General features: G+C 36.1%; 1 protein-coding gene across 9 annotated transcripts in view; it reads left to right on the top strand.

The window, feature by feature from the left end:
• The window catches only part of SMAP1 (small ArfGAP 1), a 126,597-nt gene that overhangs the window by 54,871 nt on the left and 59,712 nt on the right, over positions 1–12,014 (top strand). For 7 of the 9 annotated variants that reach the window (XM_059701249.1, XM_059701245.1, XM_059701248.1 and 4 more), the window contains 2 exons: positions 5,293–5,378; positions 9,862–9,937. The exons of the other annotated variants lie outside the window; for them this stretch is intronic. In XM_059701249.1, the coding sequence (XP_059557232.1) occupies positions 5,293–5,378; positions 9,862–9,937 (162 nt within the window). The remainder of the gene's footprint in view (positions 1–5,292; positions 5,379–9,861; positions 9,938–12,014) is intronic. 9 annotated transcript variants of the gene reach the window in all.

The following is a 12,014-nucleotide window of genomic DNA, read 5'->3' as shown; positions in this document are numbered from 1 at the left end:
CAAAAAGTACAGGGTAAAGTTCATCTTTTTGGGAACATATGATAGGACAGATTTAATTTAATATATATAGTAAATAATACTAACTTTAAAATGTGCTCTACCTAAATGGCAATTTATTTAAAAGAAGTATATGCCCCTTTTCAGATTCCCCACCCTTTTTTTTTCTTTTTGCAACCACTCTGCTCATCCCAGCTCTGTAAAACTGAATTATAAATGCCAGAGAATAAGCAACTAAAATTCTCCTGTCAGTGCATTTTTCTAAAGCATTTTTGTTGGGAGACCTAAAAGAAGTAATGTTTTAATAACAGGAATGATGATTTAATAATGGAGGCAACACTTAAGTATTCTGTTTTATGTTGACATTTCCTGGATACTTCCTTTGACTAGCTGATGCATGGCAATAAGAATTGGGACTGAAAAAATTTGATCCTAGACTCAACTCTGTAACTGATTCATTGTATTATCCAGTAGAGCAATCATATAACTGTTGGTAAATGTTTCCTTCCACGTCCCGTGTGGATCAGGGTTCAGGACCTGGAAGCGGAGCCGCACACAAATGAAAGAGAAAAGACACGAGATAATTTGGAAATATTGGGGGACCAGGCGAGTAAGTCCAACTCAGGAGGAAGGACTTCCACCAGTGCTCAGATCTCACCAAGCTTTTATTGATCTGGGATGCACCCATAGCATAGCTCTTAGACAGGTGACCCCAGGCAACAGGCGGACTAGCCCATCAGCAAGGATTTACATAATAATAAATGGGGAAGTTGCTTCAGCTACCACTGTCTGGACAAACAGAGGTGGCGCCTAGCTCCAGCCTTTGGGGGGGGTGGGGGGGGTTCTCTGTCTACGCTTATCAGCTAGTGAAAACAATAGGTGGTCTTCCACATATAACCTCTTGTCTGCTTCAATTTCCTAGAATTGTGAGCCTCTAAAGCAGTGGTTCTCAACCTTCTGGCCTTTTAAATACAGTTTCTCATGTTGTGACCCAACCATAAAATTATTTTCGTTGCTACTTCATAACTGTGATGTTGCTACTGTTATGAATCGTAATGTAAATATCTGATATGCAGGATGGTCGTAGGCGACCCCTGTGAAAGGGTCGTTCGACCGCCAAAGGGATTGGAACTCACAGGTTGAGAACTGCTGCTCGAAAGCAAAGAGCCTGATGTTTGTAAGCCCTGCAGCATGTAGTGTCCAGTTTTGTTAGATCCAATCTGAGATATCTAAACTACTGATGCCTCCTGCACACACACCAACCACATTTTAATGCCATATATGTATATGCAATGTATATAATATATACTGTATATTAGGCATACAGTTTATAATATCTTATCCTATCTAATAGAGGGAATATGCTAAATGACCCTCATGCCGTCGCAAAGATGGCAGCGCCCACAGCCAATAAGGAGGGAAATATGCTAATTGCTGCCATACCCTCAAAGATGGCGGCGCCCATAGCCACAAGATGGTGGCGCCCAGTCCCCTCAGCTCCGCTGGGGCAGCAGGTGCGTGGCAAGGCCGGCCACTGTGTGTGCCTGCCTCCAGAGACCCCCCAGTCCCCTCAGCCCCCTAGCTTCCCAGGGCTGGCCCGAGGCACAGGTAAGCCTTGGATGACGGCTGCCCGGCTGCCCGGCTGCCAGCTGCCCAGGGCTGCCTGAGGCTCAGGTAACCAGGGCCGGCCGAGGCTTGTGCTGCCGGCAGTGGCAGCAATAGAGGTGTGATGGGGTGTCGCCTTCCCCTGATCACCAGGTTGCCTCCCGCCCCTGAGGGTTCCCATACTGTGAGAGGGGGTAGGCCGGGCTGAGGGACCCCTCCTCCAGTGCATGAATTTTCATGCCCTGAGCCTCTAGTTTATATATAAAAATAAAGTATTGAACGTAATGTTTATCATTGTAGTCATTAGAATGTTTTTATTATTTTCTGCTGATTACCAGACAACAGAGTTTGCTCTTCAAGACCAATAGAATAAATTTTCTAAAGTGTTCTATAGGGCCCTTACCTGTAGTGTCTTGATACTTTCGAACAACTAGTTTGTACCATACTCCTATTACTTCCTCAAAATGCCTTCTCCTATTGTTTATTTTCCCTGGTTTTAATCTCTAAATTGTTTACTCTTATAACTCTACTGAAATTTTCATTGCTGACTTTCCTTCTGCTGTATTCTACTTTTTAGATATTATCTGAGCTCACTAATATCTTCCTTCTTACAAAATGATCCTTCTACATTGCTGATGTCATTGAATCATTGTTTCCCCCTGTCCCAACTAACAACCACACACCCATGCACCTGCACCCAGTCAGTTTTTTGTAGTGGTCTCTTGTAGAAATGACATACTAGTTCACATTACTACTCCCTTTCAGATTTTATACCTCTTTTTTTCCCTCCTAATTGTGATGGATAGCATCCCTAGTACAACATTAGTTTGGTATAATGTACACGTATGCCTTATTCCTAAATATTTTTTTTTGCCAAAAAAATGTAATGACCTACATTAAAGAGTACATATAATGTGTATAGTCCTATCATTGAATATAAGATATCGCTGATTGTAAAGTACACCTCCATTTTACAGACTAATAAGAAAAAAATTATTTATTATAAGATAACATCAATTATAAGATAAGTTACTATTTCATACATGTTAAAATATGAAGAAAAATGTAACAGGGTCAATGAAATGTGGCATGTATAGTAGATCCTGTTTTTAGTCTTACTAATTTTTTTGGTAAAATTTCTATGTATTCGTGTTTGCTTGATAAACTTTTAAAATTTTTTTACTTTCATAGTTTTTGTGAGCTGTTTCGAAGTTACTTTATGCTTCATTGCATATATGGTGCCAATTAAGAAATTATTTTTTCTTGGTTTAATTCTTTCTAATTGTTTAATGTCTTTATTATCTTGATTATCTCTACTCTACTTTCAAATTCCCACCATGGCACAAAGATTCAGCATCATTTGAATATTTGAGATGGGAAACACTTTTTCTCTTTTTCAAAAAGAACAAGCTATACTGAAAATTTCTCAACTCTTCTCCTGCCACACAGAATTACATATTAGCTCTACGCATAACTAACTTCCAGGTAGGGTGTGTCATAATGTAATATAGTCCTCTGACCCTGTTTTGTCAGTTCACTTTATACAGTTTTCCTCATCTCATATACTTAAAAAAATTATATTTAAATTATAGTTGACATATGATATTTTATTAGCATCGGATACACTTTTGAAGCCTGGGTTTATTTTGCCTTAGCGTCTGTTTTTTTCTTCTTTAAAACTAAATAAAAACACAAAAATTATTTTTTGGTTTACTATTCCCTTATATTTCCCAGCCCCCTATTACTTCACTTTCTCATTGTCTCTAGAAGAATGACTTAAAAATCAAGTTTAATTTGAGAGAATATGTATGTTGAGGTGGGGTGGAGTAGAGAGCCATAAGTTAGGGTATATTAGTATTTTGCATACCTTAAAACTCTCAGTTGGAAGAAATGTCACTATTTTTTTATTTGAAGGAAGATAAACTCCTTGTATCCTTGAGGCCTACAACTCAAGGTCAGCATTCAATAATTTTTAAATCTGAATTGCCTTTTCCAGGATGTGTGGGGGAGAGGGGAGAGCTGAGAGGTGGAGGGGATGTCAAGGAAACCAGAAAAATAAAAGGAATTATAAAAACGGGTTTTTCTACCAATTAAAATATTTTAAGGGACTCAAGCCATATGTAAATAATGTAAAATAATAATAGAATAACGCTTTGTTTGTAAATGTTAATTTAGTTTCTAATGTAATAGACTATACAGGAAGTACTGTTTGGCTAGTCTTTACTCATAGATGATACTGAAATGTAATTAAACTGATTGAAATTATTATCAAAAACTCTTGGGGTTTATAGATTTTAGGGATGAAGTTCTATGAACTCCTGAACTTGTATGTAAAATTTGGCCATTGGGCACAGTTTTTTTGTTTGTTTGGTAGGGGGCAGATCCATAGCTTTCAGCAAAATCTCAAAGAAGTTAATAACTCCAAAGATATCAATCCACTTATGTAGAGTTCTAGGTCAGCACTATTTCTCTTTTATCTCCTTTCCATAGTGATCTTTTTTTTTTTTTTAACATATTTTATTGATTTTTTTTTTTTTTTTTTTTTTTTTACAGAGAGGAAGGGAGAGAGATAGAGAGCTAGAAACATCGATGAGAGAGACATCGATACGCTGCCTCCTGCACATCTCCTACTGGGGATGTGCCCGCAACCCAGGTACATGCCCTTAACCGGAATCGAACCTGGGACCTTTCAGTCTGCAACCCGACGCTCTATCCACTGAGCCAAACCGGTTTCGGCCCATAGTGATCTTGAGTAAAAATCATGAAATCCCAGAATATTTTGAAAATCAAAACAAAGAAAATTTGATCTTGAGTTGTTTACTTTGAAAATGGTAGTGTTGTTCAAGTAGTATATTTAAAACAAAAATACTGCACATGAACAACCCTAGGAATTCACTTGTAGGAAATAGTGAGTATAAATGAAGATGCTGTTATATGCACAGAAAAAGGCATTAGAAAACTGTGGATCCATATATGTTGAAAAAAATGTGAAGGATTAGAAATATGTTTTTATTTTGAACATAGTACTTTCATAATTGTGATTTAGAGTATTTTTTTTTTAAAGAGAAGTATATGTACTGGAAATAAATGTTACCTTGTATATGTATATATGTATGTGTGTATAGGAATTACTTTTTAAAAAAAATATTTTTACTAGAGGCCCAGTGCACGAAATTCATGCACGGGTAGGGTCCCTAGGCCTGGGTGGTGATCAGGCTGATCTGTGGGGTGACTGGCGGGGTGATTGGGGCCCCACTTGCACCCACCTTGGCTGGTCTGGTGCTGTCCACTCGCCGGGCCCGCCCCCTGCCGCCGGTTGGAACCTGCAGGCAGCTCCTGCATTGAGCGTTTGCCCCCTGGTGGTCAGTGTGCATCATCGTGGCTGTCGTTTTACCGTTTGGTCGATTTGCATATTAGGGTTTTATATAGATAGATTTGTATCTGAGAGGAAGGGAGAGGGAGAGAGATAGAAACATCAGTGATGAGAGGGAATAATTGATTGGTTGCCTCCTGCACGTCTGACACTGAGGGCAAGCCTGCAACCTGGGTATGTGCCCTGACTGGGAATTGAACCATGACCTCCTGGTTCATAGGTTGACACTCATCCACTAAGCCACACTAGCCAGGCAGGAATTACTTTTAAATGCTTGTGTGAATAATGCAAATACTTGATTTTTGTTTTTATTGTAGTGCATGCAGGATATGGGAAATACTAAAGCAAGACTACTCTATGAAGCCAATCTTCCAGAGAACTTTCGAAGACCACAGACAGATCAGTATCCTTTAATACTTCTTTATTGTGGTTTTGTAAAGAATGAACTTATTTTTATAGTTCATATTTAACTGTGCTTAGGAAGATGTGAATTTTATCATACTGTTGCTCATTAAAAATAAAACTTGCTTTGTCCTGGGCTGTGCTTTGTGTATAGTAAATTTTGGTAGGAATCTGGTAATACATGATCTACGTAGTATTTTTATGTAATTATTACTAAGTATAAAATATTATACCTTTTCTTCTTGATTGATCTCTATTTCTTTTATTTTTCATTAAAATTTTATTTATTTATTTATTTATTTATTTATTTATTCATTCATTCATTCATTCATTCTGAGGGGGTGGGGAGAAAGAAGGATCAATTTGTTGTTCCACTTATTTAAATGGTTGCTTCTTGTATTTACCCTGACTGGAGATCAAACTGTAACCTTGGCATATTGGACCAATGTCCTAAGCAACAGAGCTTCCTGGCCAGGGCTGTGATTTCCACCTCTTTTTTTTTTTTATTTTTTTATTAGTTAAGGTATTACAAATGTGTCCTCATCCCCCCCCCCATTAACCCCCAACCTCCCCCCCCCCCTCCACCCCGCACACTCATGCTCCCATCCCCCTGTTGTCCATGTCCATTGGTTTGGCTTATATACATGTATACAAGTCCTTCGGTTGATCTCTTCCCCTACCCCCGCCCTCCCCTACTTTCCTTCTGGGGATTGATAGCCTGATCGCTGTTTCTCAGTCTTTGGATCTGTCCCTTTTCATCAGTCTATGTCCACCTCTTGATTGGAGAGTTTATTTTAGACCAGTGATGGCGAACCTATGACATGCGTGTCAGAGGTGACACGCGAACTCATTTTTTTGGTTGATTTTTCTTTGTTAAATGGCATTTAAATATATAAAATAAATATCAAAAATATAAGTCTTTGTTTTACTATGGTTGCAAATATCAAAAAAATTCTAGATGTGACACGGCACCAGAGTTAAGTTAGGGTTTTTCAAAATGCTGACACGCCGAGCTCAAAAGGTTTGCCATCACTGTTTTAGACTGTTTATTAGAGATTTATTTGTGTATATCGTGAATATTTAAAAAAATATTTTCCAAAGGGATTTTCTTTGATTACCTTTATATTGTAATTATATTTATGTGAAGTAGTTTGGCATGTATACATTTAAATGGCAAATTACATACTTAGTGTAAGTGGAGTACTGAAGTAATTTATGCTGATATTCACTACTGACATTCCATATTTGCATAGGCTGCACAACTGTGTTTACTTTACAGATCTGTTCTAATGAATGAATAGAATATTTTCTCAAAAGCATTTTAATTAGGATGTTTTCACAGTTGCTAAAGATAAACTTTTGATTCTGTAGGATTTCTTAAACTCATATTGAAGTTTGAGAAAGCAACATCACAATTGTGCTGCTCTATAAATATTAATATTTAATTCATTGTAGGTATTTGTGATTCTATCCATAGGTGACATTTGCAGTAAAATATAGTTTCTTAAAAATCAGTTATATATTAGTTATATGTTATCCACTTGTGTACCAAAACAGTTTGTATGGTCAAACAGTGAAAAAAAAGATGATCTTTTCACACATGAGATACAAGTCATTATATATATTTTCATATTTATGTAGAAATCTTTTAAGTTATATTTAAAAAATTAGTATTTGTATTTGACTTTTTGTTTCTGCTTCCCCACTTCCTTCCCACAAATTTAGCAATCTGGTATCCAAGGCCATTTGTATTATAGCAAGATTCTAGGGTAAGAGTAGGAGGTACATTACAGACATAAAAATTGTATGAGAAGTATTAAAGTGTGAAGAAACATAACATTTTAAGGTCTTGATGTGACAAGATTTGTTTTGTGGGTTAAGTGGCAGTAGAAGCTTATTTTCCAAATTATGAAGAATTTTTAATGCTATATAGAGCAGTTTAGACCTTATTTCATTGGTCTAAACGGGTTGAAGGATTTGAAAAACCTCGAAGGATTTTGAAGCAGGAGAAACACTGAAAACATTACCTTCTCCACAAGGAAGATTAGTTGAAGGAGATCTTGGAGGCAGAGAGACCATGTAGAATACTTAGTATAGCCCTGAAATGAGTAATAACAAGATATAAATTAAATGGTGACATTGAAAATGGAGAGCAGGCAATTGGAAAGATTAGAAGGAAATTTGGGAGTAGGAGCAGTTGAGTTAGGTTTATTTTGGCTTTGTTTCTGAGAAAAATACTGAGATGACCCCAGATTTTCTAGGTTGGCTGAGGTTCTATGAAATTCAGTGGAGAGAAGGAATTTAGTACCAATGAAAGTTTAAGGGTTAGAAATGAAAGATAATGAGCCGTGCTTTATTACTTTGGGCAGGTTGAGGTGTGTGTTGGACACATACTAACCCAAATTTTAGCTCTCAACTCAAAGCAAAAAATCGGCTGAGAGATGGCTCGTATCTCGAAAAACTCGTTAGTCGGGACACTCGTAAGCCAAGGCCCCACTGTACTTAGAGATACCCATTTAGTAACTGGAAACATTAGTCTGCACCCTAGAAGAAAGAAGAATGCTTATTTGATTTTTCAAATTAAATGTGATTACTTCTAAAGCATTTACGAATTATGGTCATATTTATATGAGGTGTTGACCTCTTATTGTTCACAATAAGTATGTTTTTTTTTTCTTCCCATTTGTGGAGATAACAGTTGTCTCTACAATGAAAATTGCTCAGTTCTTCCACAAAGGGCCAGCTTTTTTGATCGTTTCATCTTTTTTTTGTTAGAAAAATATAATACAAATTTAGATTTATAATTATGACAAAACAACATTTAGCTGATATACATGTAAAACAATTTATGTAAATATAACATTGCATTTTATGAAAATCTTGGCACACTTGTTAATTTTTGGTATAAAATTGGCTGCCAAAATGCTCACATACCTAAATAAGCAGCCTTTTAGCAGCCCTGGCACTTTACACTTGAAAGGGTCGCCAAAGCTACTTTGAAAATAAAGGTGCCCTTCAAATTGACATTCTTCTTTAGATTTTAAAGCATGTATTATCATTACCAGAAATTAACAGACTGATTCACAAATGAACTTGTGTTGACCAATAACATTCTGAAAAGGTGGATATCAGACATTCCTAGTTTTGAATCACAACTCTCTTTTGTACTGTACTAGTAGAATTCCAGAGAACTTCTAAAACTTTCTGTGCCCCAGTTTTAGATGTAAATGGCACTTACCTTATAGGTTAAGAGGAGAAAAAAGGGATAATGTAAAGTGCCTTTGACATAGGTTGTAGAAAACTATCTTTAAAAGTCAGCTTCAGTCATTTCGCTTATTTTAATAAATTGAATGTGTAGATTTTCTGTCTTGCCATTATGAAAGGCCTTTGGGTGTTTTCATAATGCCTCAACTCTTTTATATCCACTGAGTAGTGATCTGTCAACTCTTTCTATTATCTATTGCCTCAACTGTCAATTTTTAAAAGGCTTTTGTTAACTTCTAATATGGAGTTATTGACTGAAAATATATTGTTTTACTGCTTTAGGTAACTTTTCTTTTGAACAGAAGAATGTCTTAACCTGGGGATCCACAGATTGTATTTCAGAGTGATTCATTTCCTTCATAAGTCTATGTATTTTATTTTATGCATTAAGAGTCACAGAAAGGAGTCCACAGGTTTTACCTGTGGGGTTCATGGTACTAAAAAGGTTAAGAATCCTTGATGGAAGAATTTCCTTTTAGTGATAAAGCAGTAATTGAGTGGCAAGAGAAGTCATCGATATCAGATAACCCCCAATTCTCAAATCCCACTAGAAGTGGCTCACTCCATCAACACGAAAGGCTAATTTAGCCACCTTCAAAAACATTAAATAGCAGTAATCTTGGCTTTAGTTTCTTGACTTCCCCCCCATTTCTCAGATTTGGGGGAGAAAAAAAATTGGCCACCACTTAGAGGCAGCATGTATATTGGGAAAAAATATAAGTAGTACAGTCTCAATCGTTCAGTATTTCCCAGTTCCTGATTCTTCAACTATGATGTGAAAATAATAATATACACATTACTGGGCTGTGGAAGGATTAAAGGAAAGAAACTATGGACAACACACAATGTCTGGTATACTGTGGGTACTGATTATTTTCTTTATACTGAAAATCCAAAATGAACCTTAATTGAGTTTAGGGTTTGGTGAAGATGGAGTTGAGCTTAGGAATATCATGGAATTGAGAAATACAGTTACTTTCCTTTCTAGAATTGGGTTGAGTGGTTTTGTTGGTTGGGGGAAATTTCTTGAAAGAGACCAACTTTTTTGGTAGAAAGAAAAGTAGATTATAGAGTTTAGTTATAGAAATAGTGTGAGAGGAAAACATAGACTGAGGAGTAGGAAAAATGAATTGAGAATTTAAACTTTGTGGAGAGGAATGAATCAAAGGGCGTGTACATGCCACTGAGCTCATGCTTTTCCTTAAGTTATTTGTTTTCAGAGCAGTGGAATTTTTCATCAGAGATAAATACGAAAAGAAGAAATACTATGATAAAAATGCTATAGCTGTTACAAATGTAAGTAAAATCTTCATCTGTCACTAATTTCAGTTTGTTCCATAGATCTTGAACTTTAACATACAATACCGCTCAATTTATTTATTGTAAAAATATACTAGTCATATACTTTGTCAAATTTGTATATTGGAACTTTTTGTCAAATATGTTAATGAGCTCTCCTGGAGCAGAACTCTTGATTTAGAAAGGAGCATATTCTAAGAGTCTAATAACTGCCTAAATGGCGTTTAATTAAGTTAATTTTATGAATTTTATAAAAAAAAAAGATAAGGCCAATAATGGAACAAAGGGGGAGAGGAAATTATTTTACTACATTCTGGAAATTTGTGTAAAATAAAAAGGTCAATTTATCCTTCCCTAATGGCTTTAGTGAACCTGTTCATTGGTTATTATCAAGCCTTTTGATAACTAATAGTTGAACCTTACTATAGTGATCAAATATGATTTATCACTGTTTTTTAAATGTTTTTTTTCCTGATTATATTTTCCCATTCCAGTTAGTTATAATTTAAGACTAATTCTCTTTATTGATGCAATCATTTTTTTGGCCTTTGATTTTTAGATTAATAAGCAAGCTATAAGTTAGTTAAACTTGTGGTTAAGTCTGGAAAGCAATTTAGAGACAATGATTTCATCTCATTTTACATGCAAACTGGTTTTTCTTTTCAGTCCATAAGGAGAAGCAATATTCTAAAAAATTTAATCAAATACTAACAAAATAAGGATATTTTAATATATTCTCTTTGACCATGAAAAAATCTTGTTAAAAAATGTTCTAACATATTGTCAATGTGTATTTTTGAGCAAAGATACCCTGTGTGTAGAGTTTGGGCTGCATTTACAATGAATGTAGGAGAGGAAATCTTTTGAAAGACTGACAAAAATTGATAATATTGAGAATGACAATTATAGTGTGATAACTAAGTTTAGTTATAGCATTATGGGGAAAAGGGACTAACTTTAAAGCAAGTAATATGTTTTCATGTGAAATTTTAAGAAATCCTTTTAGCATGTTCTATAAAATACCAGAGGCCCGGTGCACGAAATTTGTACACCTGGGGAGGGGGAGGTGTGTGTGTCCCTCAGCCTGGTCTGTGCCCTCTCGCAGTCTGGGAGCCCTCAGGGGATGTCTGATTGCCTTGGATGTGGGAGAGGTTCCCGCCACTGCCGCTGTACTTGCCAGCCATGAACCTGACTCAGGGCTTCTGGCTGAGTGGCACTCTCCCTGTGGGAGCGCACTGACCACCAGGAGACAGCTCCTGCATAGCGCATCTGCCCCCTGGTGGTCAGTGCACGTCATAGCGACTGGTCGTTCTGCCTTCGGTCGATTTGCATATTAGCCTTTTATTATATAGAAATACTGCTTTTTTACATTATACATTCTTTTTAATATTCTAAACTTTAAAAAATTTATTGGAATGACAGTTAATAAAATTATATATGTTTCAGTTGTACAGTTCTATAATACATCATCTGTGTATAGTGTATTGTGTTTGTATTGTTCACCATCCCAAGTCAAGTCTCTTTCCATCACCTTTTATCCTCTCTATGCCCTCTTCTACCTCCCCCCACCCCTTAAAACTTTTAAATTAAATCTATATTTATAATATTTTTTTTTCATGAGAACAATTTGGAAATTACTTTTATATAGTAATGTATACGAAAATGGCTTTACCTTTAAATGATAGCTGTTGTTATGGAATTGTTTTTTCCCCCCTCAGGTGTGATAATGGTATAATACTTAGCTAAGAGAAATTCTTCATCATAAAAGATGTATTTTGGAATAAAATATTTAGGGATCAAGTGTCATAATATCTATAAGTCATTTTTATTTTTTCTATTCAGAATATTGATATAGCAATTAATTATACAAACACACCTAAAAATAACCTAACATAAATTCTATTAATGAAATACTGTTTTCTCTCACTGTCATCTATGCTATCCTATATAATAAAAGCCTAATATGCTAATGATATGCTAAGGGCGCTTAACTGCTCGCTATGATGTGCACTGACCACCAGGGGGCAGACAGTTGACCGGTCGACCGGTCGCTATGACGTGCACTGACCATGGC

Source organism: Myotis daubentonii, chromosome 6 (genome assembly GCF_963259705.1).
Source record: "Myotis daubentonii chromosome 6, mMyoDau2.1, whole genome shotgun sequence".
Classification (NCBI taxonomy): Eukaryota; Metazoa; Chordata; class Mammalia; order Chiroptera; family Vespertilionidae; genus Myotis; species Myotis daubentonii.
Note: the sequence above shows the minus strand (reverse complement) of the source record. Positions and strands in the feature narration are given on the sequence as shown.